The sequence below is a fragment of the Aulostomus chinensis genome, chromosome 14 (genome assembly GCF_037954235.1).
Source record: "Aulostomus chinensis isolate RoL2024-O1b breed Wild chromosome 14, RoL_Achi_v1.0, whole genome shotgun sequence".
Classification (NCBI taxonomy): Eukaryota; Metazoa; Chordata; class Actinopteri; order Syngnathiformes; family Aulostomidae; genus Aulostomus; species Aulostomus chinensis.
Window position 1 is genome coordinate 25,846,541 of NC_141333.1, and position 23,142 is coordinate 25,869,682.

A 23,142-nucleotide genomic window follows, 5' to 3' on the forward strand; every position below is an offset into this window, starting at 1 on the left:
CAGCAGAGGACACCGGCCATCTAAACATCTACTACCGCTTATTCTAATCCTTATTTTACCTGTAAAGACATTGAGAGCAAGCTTTCATTTACAACAACGTAGAGAAAAAATCCAATTAAAAAGTGCACAAATAATAATAATAATACTGTGTGCAATAAGAAGATGAGGGAAAAACAAATAAAAATGCAACTATATAAGGAACAATAGAATTTGAAATGTATGTTAGAAGCAACTGCATATTGTTTTATAATCATTGCTGATCAATGATCTAAACTGACCAAAAGAAACCAGTCTGTTGAGTTTTAAGGTGGATTGGAGATTTTTTTCCATGTACTGGGGGCAGAAAAGCTAAAGGTTGTCCCAAGTTCAGAATAAATTAGGGGGACCTTAAGTTAGGGGCTGTTGTTAGAACAAGTGTGGAGTTACAGAATGGAGGACCAATTCAATATAGTATTGATATATCATAGGAGATCACCAACAATAGCTTTGTTTATGAACAGATGCCAATGTAAATGGTGTCTTTCTGTTGAAGAGGACCACCCAACATTGTTGGAAAGGACGCAGTGGTGAGTACCAGAAGTGCGTCCTATTCGTTTTCAAATGTACATTTAAACATAGAGATTATGACGATCACAGTGACACATCAGGATGGAGTCATCTCCTGACTAGTGAGTAACGATACTACTTTACATTCATATGATATCCATCCATCCATTCACTTTCTACCGCTTATCCTGTTAAGGGTGGGGGGGGGGGGCTGGAGCCTATCCCAGCAGGCTTCAGGTGAGAGGCAGGTTCACCCTGGACAGGTCGCCAGTCCATCACAGGGCCAACACATAGAGACAGACAACCATTCACACTCACAGCCACGCCTATGGTCAATCTAGAGTATTCATATGATATATAAAGATGTGGTAAACTGAACAGGTGCACAGGTCAAACAGATTGCTGATAATGTACATGGGTGAAGGTGTATGTCTTGTGCTTGATGTGGGGTTTCTGCAGTGTTGCTTCTGCTGCCACTCACTGAAGCATACCAGTGCAGCCACGCCACCACAGACTATCTAATAATCATCAATCAATGCGCATCATCCCTCCCTTAAACACTGGTTTCAAATTGATGACTGCAATTCTATCATTCAGACTTCTTTTTTCCACTCCTCAGGCTGTCAAATAAAAGTAGTTATTTCAGTTGATCATGTGACATGAAGGTTTTAATCTCAAGGTTAAGTTCCTCTTCTGGAAATTCTTTGTCCTCTTTCTGGACGGATTATGATTCTCTTGCATGGCGTGGCTTCCTGTTAGACCAATCACACGAGTGCTGTCGTCTATGCTCAGGTTTGCACTAGTTTCGACACTAAATAGGTGTGTCTCAAAATTTTATATTCTTTCTTCATAATCAATGTAACAAATGCATAATCTTAGTTATATGAATGTAGGCAAAAGCCATTTAGGAGACAGGTGTAAAATGCTAACCTGCCCTTTCACATTCATTACATTACCGAGCTAAGTAGAAATACGCTCTTTATCTGGTGAAGCTTGATAATAGCTGTATTTCACAAAAAAGTTGGTGTGTTTTTAAATGATAAAAACAGATATTTAAATCAGTTTATTGTGTCACTCCTTGGTACAGACAATGGGATAATTTATTACCAGAGTATCATTAAAAACACAGCCCCTCCCCCCCCCCCCCCCCCCCCCCCCACGACCTTGACCCTCAGGGCTAATCAGGGCCAAGGAAGGGAACTGTGAATCTCTTCCTCTTTCACAACTCACCACCAATGTCATCTCCACCGAACTCCAATCAAAGAGAGCAGAGGCCATTAGTGGGCTCTGGATCTCCTTTTCTTTATAATTACGCCCTCCTGGATTGACCACGCACCAGCCAGCCTTCTGCTATTTGCTGTAATTAGTCCAGAATCTGAGCTGTCAACATGCAAAAATCATGCCAGTAGGCCCACAGTGCCACAACCACCCCCACTGTGTTCAACAAGAAGCACCTTGCCTCGGCCACTGGAATGCATTAACTTTCTCCTCTCTCTTTTTTTCCTTCGGCGACTCATGTCAAATCCAGGTCCCACAGAACAAAATCTTAATAATTAACTGGCAAATTTTAACATGATTGCTTGTGACACACCTACTCTGGTAATTATTGCTTTGAGGCCATGTGCTAATGAAATTAATGCATTCATTGCCCCAACAAATTAGCATAACTCCTAGAAATGGCCCACATTTGAGACCCCGTTGCAACAAGGAAACAACATACAAGCAGCTACAAAATGAAATGGCGAGCAGAGTGAATGGGAGACTGCTCGCTCAAAATCTTAATAGCTAAAGCCTCTTAATGTTAACCAAGGATGATTGCACGAATGCATTACAGAGTGATAGCAGTGGAGGAGCAAATGATTATCACTATCATCATTATAGTCATTGCTGGTCTACATATACATCTCTCTGTGGACAAATATTAAATGGCTGTGCCACTGCAGACATTAAAATGTTATTATACTGATGCATTAACTCACTGCAGCAGAGTCCATATCAATATACAGTAGAAGCTTCCCAACAATCATTTTCTAAATTGCACAGCTGCCACTTGCAGCATTCAGGAGGCCTGCCACTAACCCTCGTTCATGGCTGTTTGGTCTCTCAGTGGGATGTCTCGTAGACATTTACTCCTCACCATTAATAATTGATGACAGTGCCATCGGTACAATAGGCGAAGACAAGTTGCTGCCAAAGTCGAAGAAATGAACCCTTACAGCTTCTAGAACAGCAGATATTTTTAACACCTAAAACTGTGTTTGCCTGCAGCCAAATACTGTCAGGACAACAGAAAAAAATGAAAATAGTTTCAATTTAAACAAGTTGAGTTCTGAGTTACATTATTACAGAGTGGAGGTTCGTATGACAGCTCAGGGTCGTATTGAAACAAATTATGTGGATATGTGGGGAGCTCACTCTGTATCGACACTCAAGATTAGATTGGTAATGTAATAGTGGGGGATTTTTCTGTTTTATCAGAGCCTAAATTAGATTCAGGACATATTCACACAGGGGTCTAAAATGTATGTTTTTTTAACTCACCAGTCAAATGTCTAGTAAATGAAAAATTCTAGCCACCTATCTTTTTTTTTACCTTTCAAAATAACAAAATGTATTCATTGAGCCTTTTTGTGTCCTGAACACATACATCGTAACATATTGTAGTCGTGAATAAAAGAACAGGGGACGAGGCAAAGTGTAAGCAAATAAACTGTTTTGTGAGTATAGATGATGCTGATAACAGTGTGATTTGATAACTCTTTCAAATTTTCAATAACATGTTGCTTTGCTTTGTGATTACTAAAAATGCAGCAGTGAAAGAAGTAGTATTGACAGTTAGGATAAGTTTTATGTAATATACTGTGATGACTGAACACAATTCCATACTAAGCAATCTGGATTTCAGTGTTTTAGCACATGAACGCACCATGAAGTCCCCGTATTTATGGAGTTTGCTGGTGCTTTAAAAAGTGCTGGGGAAGCCAAATCTGTCTAGGTTTTAAGTTGAAATAGCCTGGCTCTCAAGAGTGGTGTGATGTATCCTGCAGAAGAGTTTAAGATAAGCAGGCTGGAAATGAGTCAGGTGTGTTCACTTCTGTGCAGGAGTGTATTAGAGCTCATTTGTCTGATCAAACTGTTCCAAGCATGCCTGTCTGCAGATGACATCATGAGATATATCTTAGTGCATTCTATTTTTCAACCATTTACTTGCCAGTTGGTTTCATTAGATTTACAAACAGAAAATGGATCTGCAGGGTGGATGTTAAAGGTGCAAGAGACCACAATTTTAAGATTTAATAATTTAACAATACATTTAAAAAAAAAAAAATCCACAGAATTTTCAGAGAAGTGCAGAATGAAAGTCTGAATTTACCTAAAAAATGTAAACAGGTGAAATAATGATTGCTTTTTTTATTGGTTTCAAAATGTTCATGATATGCACATTCCAGTGAGTTGGTTTACAGACTGTTGAGGATCTTTGAGCCAATAGCATAAACACAATATCATATGTTAACTATGTGTCGTCACCGACTGTAGGGATTTAGTAGTTGCCAAGAATTGGTGTAGTCGAGAAATGGCGAAAAACACAAGGGTTTTGTTCCGTTCCTGTCTCAAATACTGTAGGACCAACAAAGGAGCAAGACAAAGGTCGATACTGGATCAGCATTTCTATAAACAACACGTTTTCCTGGAAGTAAATCATGTCCTTGTAAAACATCCTGACTTGCACTGACCTGTATGAAATGTTCTGTCGGAGTTTTAGTTGATTGCATTCACAACCTCCTAAAATGAAAGCGAGCCATTCTCTAGGCCCATTTGTTTGTAGACTTCATGTAGCATCAAAGTCTTCGCAAGCCTGTGTGATCTCCACTTACAAGAGTGACACAAGAGATGTCAGGAGGAGGAATTACAGTCATTAGGCTTTGATTCCTGTCTATAGGACCTCAATTATACTCAAAAGAGGCACACATGAAGACATCTGCAGACCCCGTGTACATGTCGAACTTCAATTCATACTTTTCAGAGTCACCTTGTGTTTGTTGCATCCATACGTCTTGTCGATGGTGAAAGAAAATCCATGATTCACAGAAAAGAATGGTGAAAAAAACAAAAACGCTGGCCTGATGATCCACTCGGATCAAATCTGATCCTTCGCGCACAGTACGTAAGAACATTTAATGAATGAGGCCCATGTTTTTATCCTGGAACAAAGATGCTCCTGCCGTAAGCAGAATGTGGTTTTCTGGGTGCCTTTTAGTACATAGTGTGTTGTGTTTTGAGGAACACATTGACCCCTAAAATGAATATCTGTTCACATCTGCCTGTAAAAATTTAACTTAACTTTCATTAGTGTGTAAATCTGTGTGTTTGCGCAATTTCACGTTTAAAGCAATGTAAAATCTCAAAAGGTCACTGTCACCATAACTGTGACGCTTTCTTCCACCGACAGGTTCCCTCTCATACATACTCAGAGGAACACACAGCAAGGATCACATTTTCAAGCTGCCAACCACTGAATAAAACACCAGCGAGCCAGCTTGTGATGCTCTGACCCACGGCACAAGCATGAATACATAGAACACATCAACAGCATCCTTCCTAATCTCAGATGGTTAGTAATGTGGCCACCTTATCCAGCATGCAGCCCCATCTGTGATGACACATCAGCTCCGCCATTTCATACGAATAAACTCACAAACGCAAGACACAATGTGTTGACGGAAAATTTGCATTAGGAACGTACCACAGGAAAGCGTGATTAATTTCTGCTCATGAAATGAATGCAGATTTTGTCATTACGTGGCTTGTATCCTTTGCCAAATATTCTAATGTTTCTTCTTTTTTTTCCCCATGGCAAGCGTTCTGCTACAATAATAAGGAATAAAAGACAGCTTACAGCTCATAAGCAGCACATAAATAAGCTAAATCACAGAGCAAAACAAAGACCTGATTGCTCATTAGTATTTTAGATCTGCTCTGTTTCAATCTGTTTTGTAAGATGCAGCCACTGTTTAATGACCTAAATGATGTGTGCGTAAATGTGGCATTTCACACAGCAAAATTCAAAGAAATGACGCATCATCAAATGTCCCGACCCTGACGACCCCCACGATACACTTACCTTGGCTTGACACACGACGCAGTGCAGCCTGTCTTCACTCCCACAACCCTGTAAGAAAACAAATTACCTTAAAAACAAGAAGCTTTAATAAAAAAAAAATGTATTACTTCTGTTTGGATCACTGTATTCAATTTATATATATATATATATATATATATATATATATATATATATATATATATAAATGAGGTAAGCAGTTAATGGTAAAGTGTACATGGATATTTTAACATAAACACTAAATGTAACACTCATTTCCCAGCTGCTGTTAACTGACTGAAGATGCTAATAACAAGAAAAGTATTTTGTAGGAACACAACTGCCAAATCCACTGCTAATACACTTGGCATGTAGGAGCACATTTTGATAGATGTTAATGACATATAATTATAGAACACTGCTATTAGGCAATGTGGTTTTATAAAGAGGACCATTGCCCCTGGCACTGTGGCCTGATTGCTGTGAGTGTTGGGCTAATGAATGTAAACCAAGTCAGTTCGCTATGATGAGAATTATCAACCCATGAGAGGGAGAGACAAGGGGGGATGATGGAAGGGGGGCTTAACTTCCGCTTCACACCACTTGCAATTAAAAGGAGATAGACACACTCAGGCCAAGCACAAACATAAAAACACACAACATTTTTTGTTTAGTTTTTTGTTTGGCACACATGCAGTTGGGAACCGAACTCTTTTAAGTGTTCAGACCAAATTACACCAGTTCTACTGAGGTAATTAACTTGTTAGATAAGTTGTAAAAAAAATGGGCTTGTTGTACTGTTGTTTGAGGTTGCTAAAGCGAGTTAGTGCTGGATACTGAAATTTCCTGATCAGCTCTCTATTTATGGTATACTGAGTGAAAATGAAAGAACAAAAAAAAATTTTTTTGCGAAGACATCTGTTCAAATAGTTCACGCTTGAGCAAAGCTTCACTGTGTACGCTGTCATTACCTCACCAAGGACGTAATATTGTTCAGTATTTAACACTAGCTAGCTCAGTCAGTCACAGTATTGGAACCACTAGAGCAGATAGTTTTGACATTTGGGACTCTGTCTTCATCTTCTGTATTGTGTCCACTGCTGCACCCACGGGTGCGAGATAAGACTGTTCCAACTTTTTATCCATATTTGAGTTAGTTAGGTAACATATTGAGTTCCAAACGGCATTTAAATCCGACTGAGGAGGAAATGATCATAGGCCAACTGTGCGTACGCGTCCCAATAAGACCTGCCCACATCCCTGCCCTGCCTCTGACTGGCCAGTGCTTTTTACCTCCAGGTGTGAGGTGTGAGATGGAGGTCAGAGCCAATCAGAGGAGCAGGTTCATGGAACGTGGGTGAGAGAAACAGGTTTATTTTTGATGGTGACGATACTACTGATTTTTTGGCATCATAGCTCTAATTAGAACACTGCTTTAGCTTGCCAGGTGTTAACATTTTCAAAATTTACTTGGTATTCTGACGTACCACCCCAACCCTCTTCTTTCTCTGTGGTTTATTTCAAATTGATGACATAAGAATCCCGTTCCTGCTAACGTCAATAGAGTGAAACCAGATGGAGGAACTTGGAGAGTGATTGCAAAGGCTGAGCAAATCTTTTGGAAAGCACTGGTGTAAACTGCCGTCCTTGCTCTGTATTTTCTCAAGCTCCCTGTATTTTTTTTTTTTTTTTTTTTTTTGCCGTGGGTGGATTGGGCAGTGAGACACATCGACCAGGCTCGGCTGGTGTGGTACAAGCCTTACAGTCCTCCCATGCCCTTGTACTTTGTGCTGTGAGGGGTTTCACCCCACTAGGAATGTACTCCCTATAATGAGGGTCAGAGGTCAAAGTGCTGCCTCGCCTGGAGGCCGGGATCTCCCAGGCACACTCAGTCACTGACTCTGTCCCTATATTTAAATCCTGCCTCAGGACATATTTTTCAAAGGGCATCTCCTAACTAGTTCCTGGTTACTAATTAGTTTTTTCTGCTGTGCTATTTGTCTTTTGGAACCTGAACGTTCAGAGGGTGGGGGGCTACAAATGAGTCCGTCTAAAAAAAGAAAGCGTATGGTTGGCCTCAGTGCAGATGATAATCATTCAGATAATTCTCAGCTGCAAACACACTGGAGCTCATATCAACAGTCACAGAAATACTGGATGTTACAGCAGTGTTTTGTTGTGTTTGAATTGTGTTTAGTAACATCTGTATCTTACTGTTGTGGGCAAAATTAAACGAGGACATGGAATTTGCCCCTTTGTTTTTTGTTCAAACTGCTTTTAGGAGTGTTAATGGTGCATGCTATCACTCCCAGCTGCCTGGCTCTCTCGCAAGTCAGATCATTATTGGATTACATTTTCTGGCTTCATAAAATGCGGTTAAGAGGCACTTTAGACATATGTGCATGACCTGCTTTCTAGAGATGGCTATCAGAGCAAAAGTGACAGGTCAATTGCTGATTTCTGTTCCGTAAAAGGGAAAGGAGCTCCCCACCCTGAGCACTCTAAAAGGTTGCACTCTTTCTCTGTCTGTCTGCCTCTATCTCACACAAGGGAAGTAGTCTGCTAGCATCAGCTGGGTTCTTTGTGTGTGTGTGTGTGTGTGTGTGTGTGTGTGTGTGTGTGTGTGTGTGCGTGCGCGTGCCTCATGAGCCTGTGTGTGTGTGTCAGTATATGATTGTATAGTGGGGAGAAACACACTTAATGGAAGTGGCTCTTCAGCCTGACAGCTGGGTGGTGCAGATGAAAGGTCTACTCTAGCATGTTGTCTACCACTTGTGGAGTATCCGAAGAGACCCAGTGATCACACACAAGTCGAGGACAAAGCAGCGAATGTTTTTGGAACAGATTCTCGATTAATCTCTAATCAATACTGAACAGTTATAGGTGATAATCATCATTAAGTATAGAGTATGTAAATGCTCTGTATAGAGAGTTTTTGACAGTGCCGTGCTGGGCTTTTGAAACAGTTGGCAAGGGTTTTGGAGCACAACTGTAAAGTTTTGGGTCACAAAACCAGAACAATCAGATAAAAGACACTTAAGGCTGCATTCAGAAAAAAATCAGGTGCCATGGTAAGATGCAAGTTCTTTATTCATTTGAACTGGGATATTGTGGTATCGCTGTGGGAGTGAGGGGCTGTAGCTGCCTGAAAAGTTGATCCAGAGTCAACTTTCAGAGAATCACAACTTGATGTCACACTGCAACAGCCAATCATGTAGACTGAAGATAAGACTGGAAAACACCAAAGGGAAGAAACACTATACTACCACTTACCATGCAACGTGTATTTACTGTTTCCTGTGCAGAAAGAGAAGGGGGCTGATTGTCGGTTGCAAAACAGTCATAGCAATAACCTTCCTTTGGTTTGTGCCCATTTCTCTTGAGTCCGAGAAGTGGAAGGGTCTGTGTCCAGGGTGAGAATGGGGGGGCAAACACAACCGGTGTGGTGCCTGATTTAGTTTACTTTCATCACAACAAGTAATCCTGTTCATAATACCTACATGATCTACTGTTAATGGAAAAAATGGATTAGCTCATCTTCTACCCTGCAGTATATTTCCCAGTCCTCCAGAGCTGTAAGGTGAAGGGTCCCGTTTAAGGCACTTACTGATAAAGAGCGAAAAATGTATTAGTATATCATCAGTCAATGGAAACAAGTCATTGGTATATTCATGTGACATTAAAATTCATTTGCAGTTAGAGCTTAATTAATTCTGTGTAAAAATTTCATCCTGATTGTTATAGTGTTGAGGATTCTGTTATATTTATGTTAAGAATGTGATTTTTTTTTAAAATTCTGATCATATTTCTCTCACACATAAATCCTTGGAGTAAAGCTGTGAAGTTTGTTATTGTCGCCATGTTTTAGTTTGTTTTGTCTTCTCTAAGAAAGCAGTAATGGTCATCAATCCAATTCAAGCTACTGTAGATAAGCCTTCTGATCTGTTTTGCGAGGCTTTTTTTTTTTTTTTTTTTTTTTTACAGTTTTGCCAAGGACAGAAAGGTAAATTCTTTGTTCATTGTTTTGACTGCTGAAATGAAAGGTTTGCATGTATTTTATTATAAAAAAAAATAAAAGAAATCTACACTGCTTAAAGATGCCAAATAATACACTTGGTTTGATTCCTGAAATTTACGCACACTTTACTTACTTTTAGCTATTGTGTTTTATTTTTTGGGGAAAATAGGCTACTTGAGGAGGCATGTTTTTAAAATTCCAGAAGAAGCAGCAAGGGGGTTAATGGTGGAAGCGTAATTAGCACGAGTACATAAAAGCAGGATCCCCACTGGCAATGGACATCAATTTAACATCAGAAAAACGTATGACTTTAATGTGCAAAGCTAATTTTTGCCACGGGATACTCACATGAGTTTGGCTGCTGGATAATTTAGAACATGAATCTGAGTTTTTCTTTCAGGACAGATGAGAAGAGTTCTGCCAATAATTTGCAGATCGAGCTGCAAGTGCAAGGCATGCAAAGTCAGCTTAATGTCACCACATACAGGAGCTCACATCTCTGACAAGGTGCCATGTTTGACCAGAACAGAGGCATACTGATGCAACAATAAACCTCAACTTGATTCGCTGACATTGCATTTTTCTTTCATCAGCAATAACGTGCCAGCTAGCATTCCCTGCCACACTAGTTGGTCTAGCGGCAGTCAGCCTCCACCATATCATTCCAGAATGGGATGTGCCTGTCAGTGTTTATAGTTCCCACTTATAAAAGCCCCAGGAAGTGCCGTAAAGCCTGGCCCCACGTCACCAAATCATCACGGAATGTACTGCTAGCTTGAATGTCCCTGTAGCAGTTAAACATGGGAGCTCTGGTGCATAAACACTGGACTGGAGTGTGGACAAACAACGATCAGCTTGTCATCTATTTTCAAAAACAGTCTCCACACATTTTGTTTTTTGTGAGAGAGCTTCAAGTAAATTAGATGCCCATAGTTGAAAATTTTCAACTTAAATGAGGGGATGAAAACGTAACAGTTCCACCATGAATTTTGCATTTCTGCACCACCGTACACGTCTCCAGATAGAAGCATTGACTGCATACTATGAAATATAATTATAAATAATTTTAAAGGTCGCGTAACGTTTATTGCGGACAAAAAATTGGACACGTAAGATGTTTACTGACAGGTTGACATAGACCTAAAACTGACAAAATATTCCATCTCTCTTCTGTGTTCCTATCACTTTAATTTCAACATTTAACAACATATATGATGCATACTGAAAAAAAGATCAATGTCTAACAATGTTGGTGACCAGCTGGTAGAGAAATGGAAGCTACAACCAGAAACATCCTAAACAACAGTCCTACAGCAATTGCCATTATGTGAATGTAAACCTGAATCAAGACGTGCTTCCCATGCTCTATAAAAAAGCATGACTTATTACAAGCAACAGTACAAGTGTCTAAAGAAGAGATTCTCAAAAAAACAAGCTTGCGCGTCTGAATTTTCTTTTAAATTTCACTGTCATATTATTCAGTAGATATTTGGTTTGTAAAAATAATTGTCAAAAAAAGCTTATAATCTGCAGGAGAAAGTGACAAAAAAACACATTACACAAATCCAGAAAATGACACTTTCTCCTGTTTGTGTTTCTGCTATATAACCATTATGTGTTATCATTGTTAGCAACCCTCATTAAAACTAATTGCAATTGCTAGTTAGCACGTTAGCTTGAGGCAAACAGCAGAATCTATCTAATTAATCAGGGAATCTCTGTCTGTCTGTCTGTCTTTCCCTCCATTATTTCAACAACTGTTCATTCGATCAATGTCAAACTTGGCGTGTGCATTTCTGGCGCCTCAAGGAAGTGCTGGGCTGTGTTCAAAGTTGTTTGGATGAAAAGTTCACATTTCTAACCCCCAAAAGTTGTTGCTTTTTCAGTTTGGTGACATTGTGATTGGATGGCTTCCTGATGGGGGTACAAATTTTGACTTTATTCTTGTACAAGAAGGCAGAGATGACAGTCAGGATTCTGGTTAGATTTTACGCTTTGTGATGTCACACAACCCATGGCCCCACCCCTTAAAGAACTGCACCGGTTGTCTCAATAAACTAATTCATTGCCTAATAAAAAATATCCTCATCAAACTTTGACATCATTGAGGTACACTACTGTGTGCATTTTACCTTCTGGATCCACATGGATAGACACATGTGATGGGCGAGTAAATTCTTGCAGTCACAGAAATTCCTGAGTGGGTCACGTGCTTGAAGTTCAACATCCCTGCATATGAAGCACTCTGATGTCTCTGTAAAGAGGGAGAAAAAGGTCATGGCTGGACAACTCTATGTTCTGATTGCACTCATCTCACAATTTTTGGTTCACCTTAAGATCCCTTACTGATAAGAACATTGTTTAATGACTCAGTAATTTTCGGTGGTCTTCATAGTCCAGTCAGTAAATGATGGCATTTTGGTCAGATGAAGAGAACAAAAACAGAAGAGCAGTGCCAGAGCTATATTTTGTCTCCTGTGGGAGCCTGGTAAAGTGCATCCTGGTTTTAAAGATAATTGGAGACCAACACAACAGAGGTGAAAGTGACAAGTGGTGAATAATTCTATTGTTTTGACCTGTAGCATCTTGTTCATTATTTTATTTTCTGCTTTAATGATGCCATTATCTGATTTATTCCCCAAAAAAGAAGAGAGTGTAGATCCCGATTATGTTTTATTGGTATTAACATTCAAATTAAGCAGTAATCAGATGAAAATTTTCATTTTAAACTAAACCAGCCTGTAGGAACTGTTGGAAGATTAGATAAACAGGCTTTTATCAGTGGATTGTTCCTTATAAACTAGAGATATGAAGTGTAATAGACAACAACATAACTGCCGTTTGTTCATACCACCCACACATTGAGAACACATCCCTGTCACAAATAAAGGACCTCCCCACTCAGGTGATATTAATTCCACATTAACATCAATATTCAACTTTCAGAGAAACACATTGAAATGAACATCTCATTGGTATTTCTGAGCACCAAAAATCACCAAGAGTTTTCCCAAATGATATAATATTTTGATGTCATATTATATTATTATTACATGTTACAAAAATAATAAGATCATGCAAGCTTTGAGAAAAAAACAGCAAAATTGCAAGGAAAGGTATGTATCATTGTAGTTTGTAATTTTTGTTGTTTTTTTAAAATAGCAAAGAATATACACTAATCCATCCATCCATCGTCATCTACCACTTATTCCTTACTAGTAAGGGTCACGGGGGGTGGAGCCTATCCCAGCATCTACGGGCGAGAGGCGGGGTTCACCCTGGACAGGTCACCAGTCCATCACAGGGCCAACACATAGAGACAAACAACCATTCACACTCACATTCACACCTACGGTCAATTTAGAGTATCAATCAGCCTCGTCCCCTCTTGATGTCTTTGGACTGTGGGAGGAAGCTGGAGTACCAGAGAGAACCCACGCATGGAACCTTCTTGCTGTGAGGCCACAGTGCTAACCACTGCACCACCGTGCAGCTATACACTAATCCATGAGAATTAATTGTATTCCAAAACAATTTATTTGAACGGTATGAATAGATCAAGTGTGTTTCTCATGGTATGACACAATGGACCAATGCAAGCTGTGGAACAGAATATGTATCAGCACCATCATAATACATTACACACATTTATCAATTGACTAAAACTGAATAAGTGCCAACATCTTAGTGTATTTACATACACCAAGGACGTCATGTGACTGGTTTATCTGTTAGAAGGATAATTTAATAATTTTAATTGTGGAAGGAGTCATTTTAAATTCGGCAAGATGTGAAACCATGCATCTTACCGAATCAGATTCTGATTGCGGCATATCCAGATTTCTCTGATAAAGCAGGGGAGCTGTTTTGGAAGAGATATGCACATTCAAATACCCACAAATTAGTTCTTTCACAAGCGTCTAAGTGTTTAAATACATGAAATGTGACACTGCATCCCTTATTTGGCATTTAAATACATCATTATAGGGTGGCATGGTGGTGCAGTGGTCAGCACTGTCACCTCACAGCAAGAAGGTTCCGGGCTTGAGTCCCAGCTCAGGCGCGGGATCTTTCTATGTGAGTCTCCATGTTCTCCCTGTTCCTGCTGGGTTCTCTCTGGTACTCCAGCTTCCTCCACAGTCCAAAGACATCAAGAGGGGACGAGGCTAATTGATACTCTAAATTGAATGGTTGTGTGTCTCTATGTGTTGGCCCTGTGATGGACTGGTGATCTGTCCAGAGTGAACCCCACCTCACGCCTGACAGCCGCTGGGATAGGCTTCATCCCCCCCGCTATCCTTAACAGGATAAACGGAAGAAAATGGATGGATGGAATTATTTTTCCACAGTATTCCAACATTACAACTCAGTCTCATGAAAATATTTCAAATATCCTCCACAGTAACCCTTATCTCTACACAACGTTACACAGTGATGCCATAACATCAGTTAAAATGTCTGCAACCACCACAGAATCAATGCCACTGAAGACTTTTTCACACCTACCCAGCTTGGTTGGACCAAATCTAAATAATAAGTGTGAAAACTCCCCTGGCACTACAGTTTGGGCCACATAACCAAGATCTGGACTGCCCAACAAAGGTGGACATGGCTCAGATCAAACTGAACCATGTTTGGTTTATTCTGAGTATTTTTTTTTTGTGATTGTTTGGATTTGTTCTGACTGTTAACAGGAAGTTCCAGTTTACGTTATAGCAGAAAGTAGAACCACTTTCGCTGATGTCATGACACATCCTTCCACGTCTCAGTAGCTAGTTCTTCCTGAACTGTCATTGGTGCCGGTTTAAAAACCTTTGCGTCAGTAGCCTGTTGTGCAACTCAAGTACCAAAGCCTCTCTCCAGGTACTCCAGCTTCCTCCACAGTCCAAAGACATCAAGAGGGGACGAGGCTGATTGATACTCTAAATTGATCGTAGGTGTGACTGTGAGTGTGAATGGTTGTCTGTCTCTATGTGTTGGCCCTGTGATGGACTGGCGACCTGTCCAGGGTGACCCCCGCCTCTCGCCCTAAAGCCACCGGGATAGGCTCCAGCCCCACCCCCCTCCTGCGACCCTTAAAAGGATAAGTGGCAGAAAATGGATGGATGGATGGTCTCTGCATAAAACAGAAAAAAACATATAATGATTATAATGATAAATCCCCATCCATTTTTTTCAATTTAGAGTATTCAATTAGCCTAGAGACATTTTTCCTAATTTTGTGATCATTTCTGCAAAGTTCCTGGTCATTTTCTCAGGAATTCTTGCTTATTTCCTAGTAAATTCATATAAATGTATTTGCCCTTTTCCCCATGTTTATGAAAGAAGTCAAGTGAAGTTGCTTGGGGGAAATGTGATGAACAAATAACTGCAGCATTGGTCGAAACAGAAACTTTTCTAGAACAATATAAAGAGCAATATTTAAGAACATTTCATGTGAATACTTTAGAAAGTCAAATCTTGAAAGTTACGTAAATGCACCTTCAACCCAAATATAGAATAAGAGGGACAAGATCACCTTGAGTTCTGTTGTCTTGTAGTCTCCAGATCATGAAAATGTTACCCTGCTCTGCTAAAGATCGTGCAATTCACCAAGAGTTTTTAAACTGGCTTAAATCGAAGCTTGATGTAAGACTGCATGTGATATTAGTGTAATAAAAAGGCTTTCATCGCTGAAATTATGCCTAATATCAAAGTCAGAATCTCTTTGTCATTGCACAGAGCACAACAAAACTGAGAGGCAGTCCTGACGGGGCGTTAAAGGAGAGCACCGAGCTGCTGTATCTACGCCATCATCTCTCAGTAACATGATCTGTCCTGCTTAAATTAGAAGTCCATATAAAAGGTGGGTGGCCGGATACATCATTCACTAACTGTCAGACATGGTCCTGGCTCAAGGCTGGGGTTAACCACAAGATGAATTCCCTCTTTTATGATTGTACATGCTGCAAGCAGAGCCTCTGATTTAACAATATCTTCGTCAGTGATGATTCCAAAACAGGAGCTTTGAAGCTAAATAGCTAGAAGCCAGAATTTGCTGGTTTTATCCCACAAACACACTGGGAGACAGAAGTGAGGGCTCGCTGTCATCAGACTGGGGGGATAAACTGCTGCCTCAGAAGCTCCTGTCTCTGTTGGGCCTCTCTGTGAACCAGATAGCTGCAGGTGAAAATCTATCTTCGGATGAAAAATCTTTTAATCAAAGGATGTTGTTTTTAATGTAACCTATCGGAATCTGTGTAAGCAGGTTTTATTACTGACCAGGCATATATGGTATCTCTATTCACAGCCTGAACTTTCCTTCTCAACACTCATTTGAAGGTGTTTTCCCCCTTCTGGTTCTACAAATATCACTGTGTCAAAATTCATATGTTTGCCTGACGATCAAACCTGGTTTATTTTTTGGACGGTAACATTGTCAAAAAAAGTGCTTGCAGGGAATAATGAAGCCATCCTGATCGGGAATGACAGACTAGTAGGCAGCCAGCCTGCACGTTTTAACAGCCTGACCGAATATTTCCGACGTTGCTGAAATGGCACATCCACCAATTATACCACTGAGTCATTTTTAACATTTCTCTTCCCTGAAACTGCTTTTACAATCATTATGGCGAGCCCCGGGGGCAAGTCTGGAACTAAATAACGGATGCTGCACTGCTGAGAAAATAACTCGCAAACAACATTTCAACAGAGATGTAAACATGCGGTGTGTCAATCGTAGCCAAGCTGACACACATCTGCGTGATCTGTGACTCCCGTAATTAACTGTCAGCGGTGTCAGCAGCGTTTCACATGAAGGTGAGCGCTGCACTAACTGGCTTAAGTCACCCTCTCTGCACATTTGAACAGCTAACAAAACTTCCTGTGTAGCAGCAGAGGCAGCAGCTCGGGGCTGTGTTGTTTCCATACAGGGTGATGATGTACCAAAACAAGGTTTGCCTGGTGGAAACGCTTTTTATCACAAAGGCGAGTGTACCGAGAGGAACACCTGACTGCCTGAAAAATGCTTTGGAGGTGGGCATCTGTCAGTGAGCTTTTTACTCATTACATCGTGGACCCGAATAATGATAAAATGAGAGATTGATAGAATATAAACGATCATCTCACCAGAACCAGTCAGAAACACTGTACATTACAGTAAACAATGAGGAAAATACCAGATTGAGCTAATTTAATTGTCCGTTGCATTGCTAACGACCTCATTAACAAAAGAATGATGGGAAATCAGCATGGTGTGGGCGAGGAACCGCCTGTGTGACAGCCATCTGGCTACAATGGAGGGTGGGGTTGGGTGGGGGTTGGGGGACTGGTAAGCTAACACCACAGTTCTCCTGACATGCGAGCACAGGCTTAGAGCTCCTCTAGATGGAAGCAGACATGAACGTTTCACTGCCCAACATGAATCACCTTCACTCTCATGTTCACTTGTCTGGTCCGAGTCACAACAGGGGATAACAGTGCATTCACAAGAGTTCTCAGTCTCAGTCACATCATCCAAAGCTGTCTATTATATATCATTTTATTCACATGGTTTATTCAAGGTTTGGCAAAAAAATCTGTGACCTCAAGCCAGATGCAAGAAAGACCTTGTGCTTTATTGCAAAAAAACAAGCTTGACAGATGATCTGAACCATGCTCTGTTTCCATTTTAGCTGTTTTACACCAGGCAATAGGGGATAGGATTTTAGTGAACTGGTGACAGGAAGGTTGGTTCAATCCCAGTATCAACAAAAGAAAGGAGCAAGGCCCTTAACACCAACAGCTCAAGCTGGCTGGCAGAACGACTGTGGTTGTTCTGTGCGTCTTCCAGGTGTCAGTGTGACGTGTCACATGTCACTTTCCATGATTAAATGAAAAATTAAAAGCCCAAAATGTTTGTTGTTTTTTTTTCCCATCAAAGTCAGTCAGACATGGCACTGTAATCCCATGGGATATACATAAAACCTAAGACACACAAAATTATGCCACAATACCCCATAATGCAACAGTGTATTGGAACTGGTGTTAGAGGCCAAAACACACATGGCCATCCATGATACTTAACAGCACCCTTAGCAGTTAGAAAAATCATTGTTATCAATTGGAGCAGCTACAATGACAAAGTGGTTCTCCAGGCATTTAAAATAACAAAATACCCCATAGTATCCCTTTAATTTGAAGGACAGGCAGAACAAACCATACTGGTGTAGTAGCTGAAAAATCCTGCACCACCATTTCAACTGGTTACACTGGTTACAGTAATTTAAAAAAAAAACAACAAAAAAAACAATATCTATTGTTTTGCATGTTAAGTCTTAAGCTCCATTCAGTCTGGAATTATCTCTTCAGTAGAGGTTAACATCTGCTCTGGTTAATCCAGTTTGGAGCATGTATGTGGTGAATTATTCTCCAAAGCTCCAGGAATAATTATAATTGAGAAACCTTCTCTCTCGCTCTCTCTCTCGCTCTCTCTCGCTCTCTCTCTCCCTCCTGTTTTTTTTTATTCAACATCCAGAGTCCAGACGTGGCGACACAGAAGAATCCAACCATCAGGAGGTGTCAGTAAATTGCCATGAAACCTATTCAATAGACTGTTGTAATGTCAGTTGGTGCTTAAGTAGTTTTGCCTCACCATCAACTCTCTGGTGTCTTTTACACATCATATCCTGTCATTTCCTGATGCTTAAAATCTAATCCAGCAAATTAACACATTAAATTAACAAGAAGCATAGTGAATCTGTAATCTGCCACTTCCCTCTGGATTGGTAATAATGAGGCCTCCAAATGAGCCTTCTGACAATCATGTGACTTCTGGTTCTACATTTGGGCAAATATGGCCCACTAAATGGAAAACGTGTGTAAATTATAAGTAATATATTCACTTTGAATCATATCTTTGCATGTAGTATAATCTGAACTAAATACTATTTGATAATACTCGTGATGTCAACAGTATTTCAGAATATCCAGTTCTTTCCCAGGAGAAATGCTTCCCCCACTGTCAGCAAGTAGGAGGCTCCACAGATAAATCTGCAGTCTATTCTGAGATGGGGGTGTTTTTGGTCCTGATTTAACTTTCCTGGGAACACAGTGAGCATAAGAAAATAGGCATTTCCAAATTGTTGTCACTGATGAACAGACAGATTAAACGTCCATAATAAATGGCAACTACAGCTTGAGGATAAAACACATACCTATGACCAAACTCTTGCATGATTCTGCTGAAGACAGTGGCCGGTACTCACTGGCCATACTTCACTCTTTGTTGTGGTTGAGAGACGACTTCTTCCAATTCTGAGTGTTTCCAGATGCCAGCAGTTTTTCCACTTCCTGTCAACATTCCTCTGTATTCTCTCGCTGAGACTGTGCAAACATTTAAAGTGAGATCACCACGCTAGAACAGAAATTTTATCTGCTCTTTCTGTATAACTCTACTCCCTCTCAGCTGATCGCACTGTTTTTGTTTTTGAGGAAGTAAAACAAGCAAGCAGCCAATCACAAGTGCGCACTGGGGCATGTCAGAACAGGAAGACAAACGGAGGAGGAAAAAAATCTTCTCCACTGACTGTGTATCAAAACAGCCAAACAGATGTTATGGGTGACAAACAAATGATAGAAAAAGAGTTGCGTAATCTATTGTTTCTGACTTTACGTAACCACATGTGTGGCGGTTTTTTTGTACAAGGAAAAATAATAAAGATGTTTTCATAATGAAGGAAGAGACGTGTCATGGACGTCATTGCTCCTCTGAAAATAAAGTGTTGCAACACGCTGCTGTATGTGATCATTGCTGGGAAATGACAGATTGCGGAAATTTCTACATTATGACTTTGCAGTACAGTGCACATCCTAAAGTAGAACTGTTACTTGGATTTAATGTAGTTATCCCTTGCAAGCCTACATTTTCAGGCATACCATGGCTTTCTGGGCAAAAAATATTCAATCATCATATTATCAGTCCATATATTTTTACAGTAAAATATATGTTTGTACAGATTTGTTGTCTTTTTAGCCCAAAGCAAAGTGTTTGTGAGCACACGCCCTCAAGAAAGCTAAGGCTGATCCACTTGAATGGCATGTTGCACACTGAAAAATCATTTTAACCTTAAAGGTTGAAATTAGTGTGTGTGTGTGTGTGTGTGTGTGTGTGTGTGTGTGTGTGTGTGTAGCCTTTGCAAACAAGGTCAGTCAACTTGAATGTTTTGCAAGCAGACAAAATTCAAATCTGTGGAAGGTGAAAAGCGGAAGTGCATGTTCTCAATTCTTTGAATGGGATGACATGTAAATTTATTCGTTTTTTTTTTTTTTAAATGAAATAATGAGCCTAGAAGGGAAATTGATAATGATAAATTAGGTCAAACCTTAATAACTCCCAAAAACGAGAGGAATTGTGAGGAACAGAGTAAACAATGTGTACCTCCCATGCTGCCATACACACCTGAAATGGATGTCACCAGGGCTGGAGTTTAAATGGATGTCATCTTCCATCTTCTAAAATTTCTCAAATTATATAACATAATCATTCATTCTTTTGCTTAAAAATATGACTTTGGTTTGAAAATAAAACCCCATTTTTTGCATGTACATTTTGGTGTTATTGGATTTTAAACAAACGTGTTCTTCAGTATTTTTAATTTTTTTCACTCCCAACTGATAGAATGCCTGAATTTTTTCCGCAACTTCCAATAAATAACTTTCTGACTATATAAACTTGTACATGAATATGAAATAATAAATCAATGCTTCAAAAAATGACTGGTAGATGTGGTTGATACTGGAACAACCAACCCTGCAGTACCTCCTCAGGGAAACTATGATTATTATTACTTATACTATCCTCAACCGATGCCACACAGTTATTGGTTTCTGTGGTATGACTGGTTGTTAGAAGTATGGCAGTGTAACTCAAAACTTACTTATTGAGGGATTTTCCTTCATGATAAGTGTACATATTTCTTTGTAGTGCTTCGATCTACTCAGAACAACTGTCAAACCCTTTCTAAAACCACAAGATCAAACCCGGGAGGGTAGTGGGCATGGGATAGGTCTACACTCTGCCTAATTAAATGGCAACTCTCCTATTCTTCATGAAGAGCACTTATTAAAACAAGCATTCACATCCAATCCACTAGATAAATTACTTTACACCAAGTGCCATGAAGCCCATTAAATTGCTTCTTTAGAGATGGATCAGGTCCAAACACACAATCAAAGGATTTGACTGGGATTATCTCAGATTAGAAACACTCAGGGACAAATGAGGAGATGACAGGATATCATACATTGAAAGGATAAATTAGCAGTCACATACCAGACCGAATTTGTGATGGGTGTTAGGGAATAAAGGGCCAGGAAAGATTGAGTGCTAAAAAGCAAGAGCAGCTCTTCAGTTTTTAGTAAACGCGATGATACATGGCCAATGTAAACCACAGTAAAAGCTTTTCCCTCTCCCGCTAAAACCTCCTGCCATGTAAATAAAAGCTACATTAGGGAAAGAATCAGGGACAATCACACTGCAAACTAGTGGAGAAGTCCTACCTCCGCCATGTCACTCAACCACACCTGATGAAACAACAGGGAAATTTGCCGCAGTACATTAAACAGATCTGCCCCAACGCTTCCTTCTTTACCTGTGATAAATCCCTCCACCAAGTTTGCTGGTTTTGACCTAGTTGTTTCTGAATAATCCTTCTGACAGGCAAGAAAAAAGCACCAAACACACACCTTTATGACCATTAGAAACACAAATATACTTTACCTATTTATTTGTTTATATATATATATATATTTGTCTCTTTCTGTAATTCTTAGTACACAAAGCGGTATCAAAAAAACTTTCTGTTGAAAGGGTAGGAATCGAAGCTAAGGCTTTAGTCTACACCTTTTGGCCCTTGGGTTATAGATCACTATATTTATCACATTTTACTTGAAGTTGTGTATATAGAACAAAGTGTAATTACTACACCCACTTACTCTATCTGGTCTGTTAACCTGGGGGTTAAGAGGATATGTTGTAATTACCTGATAACAGGCGGCCTTGAAAACGTTTGGTATTTCTTTGATCGTTTTTGGAAATTCTTTAAATAATTTAAGGGCACAACTCGGCAAAATAGAAGGTACTGTAGTTCAAGTAATTTTAAGACATTTTGTTGAAAAGTTGAAATTCAAACCTTTAAAAAAAAATAACCCCGATTTATTATTTTCATAACTTTGCTTGAGGGCATCCCTCCAAACAATATAGTACGAACATCTAAGGACGACCTGAAAAAGGTGAAGGAAGGTCAAGGTCACACGCGACAGGCACACTTTGCAGATGCTTACAATCACAGTATTTCCAGTTATTTAGTTCACCATTTGAAGCTTTTGGGTCTCAGCTAATAAAACACAATAGTCCAGAAAAGTTGCCTTCTCATCGATTTTTGAATGCGTGTGAACAACTTCAAAAAACTGACTGATCGTTGTTGGTAGCTAGGCCTCCGGCAGTTCCTTTAAAATTGCAGCTCTACAGAATTTGCAATAAATTTGCGCTTTCAACAAACAGCTTAATTTTAAAATCAAACGAAAAACTGCTGCTCTCTTGCACGGTAGATATTTTAGTTACACTCTAATTTGAATATTTCAAAGTGAAGTAAAGCAGGTCTAGTGCTGATAAAACACTTTTGAAGAGGATAAATAATGTAGGCAGTGGTTAATGTTAGCATGTACTTCTTTGCATATTTTAAAGCCAATGAGGTCCTCCATTCTATCGCATTAAAGTAAGGCTTTCGTTTTCTCTCAGACAGCAATAAAAGGTGTTCTGAAGAGTTTGCGCATTAAAAAAATGTGACCTTTGAACTCTAGTAATCTTCTCTATCTTATGCTCACTTGTCAGGCTCTTTTTCCTTTGTGCTCTAACTAGGTGGCGTGGACAGCAGGAAGCAATACCGTACCTGTGCTGACTGCTGAAAGCTGTAAAGCTGCACTCATCCTCCCTTTCATCTGTTTCAATGTCTTTAATGATGAATGATGTGACTTACACTTTGTCTTTGTGTAGGATTTTCCCACTTCAGACTCAAGTTCTTAAGTTCACTGACTTATCTGTTAAAATGTGGCTCTATACTGCAATATTGTATTTAACATGAATTATCATGAATTAATCATAGCTGGAGCTGCTGGCACAGAATAATTTATAACTCTTTTTTTTTTTTTTTTTAAAGAACAGGTTATCTCCTTCATGTTTGCAATGTAGTCATCATTTACCTAAAATCCCTTCGGTTAATTGCTAAATAAATCAGAATCAGAATACTTTATTCATCCCCAAGGGAAATTCTGTAAAAAAAAAAAATTTTAAAAAGCCCTTCTGCAAAGTTTTTGTTCTCAGAAAGTTTTCTCCTCACTTTTATTTATTTGGTTTTTTTTTAAAACACCAGCTATTGTTTATATATAAAAGGTTTTAGAAAGTGTGTCAGCATCATGCTTATAAGTGTTTTCCCTTGGCAACAGCTGACTGGCATTTGAAGGC

General features: G+C 39.6%; 1 protein-coding gene across 1 annotated transcript in view; it reads right to left on the reverse strand.

Annotated features, from left to right (window-relative positions):
• The window catches only part of LOC147250371 (uncharacterized), an 82,177-nt gene extending 63,079 nt beyond the window's left edge, over positions 1-19,098 (reverse strand). Inside the window, exons 1-3 of the mRNA XM_086224025.1 lie at positions 18,836-19,098; positions 11,795-11,916; positions 5,669-5,716 (exon numbers count right to left, since the gene is read on the reverse strand). Of these exons, the coding sequence (XP_086080151.1) occupies positions 5,669-5,716; positions 11,795-11,916; positions 18,836-18,893 (228 nt within the window). The 5' untranslated portion in view covers positions 18,894-19,098. The remainder of the gene's footprint in view (positions 1-5,668; positions 5,717-11,794; positions 11,917-18,835) is intronic.
• Between the last annotated feature and the right edge of the window lie 4,044 nt (positions 19,099-23,142).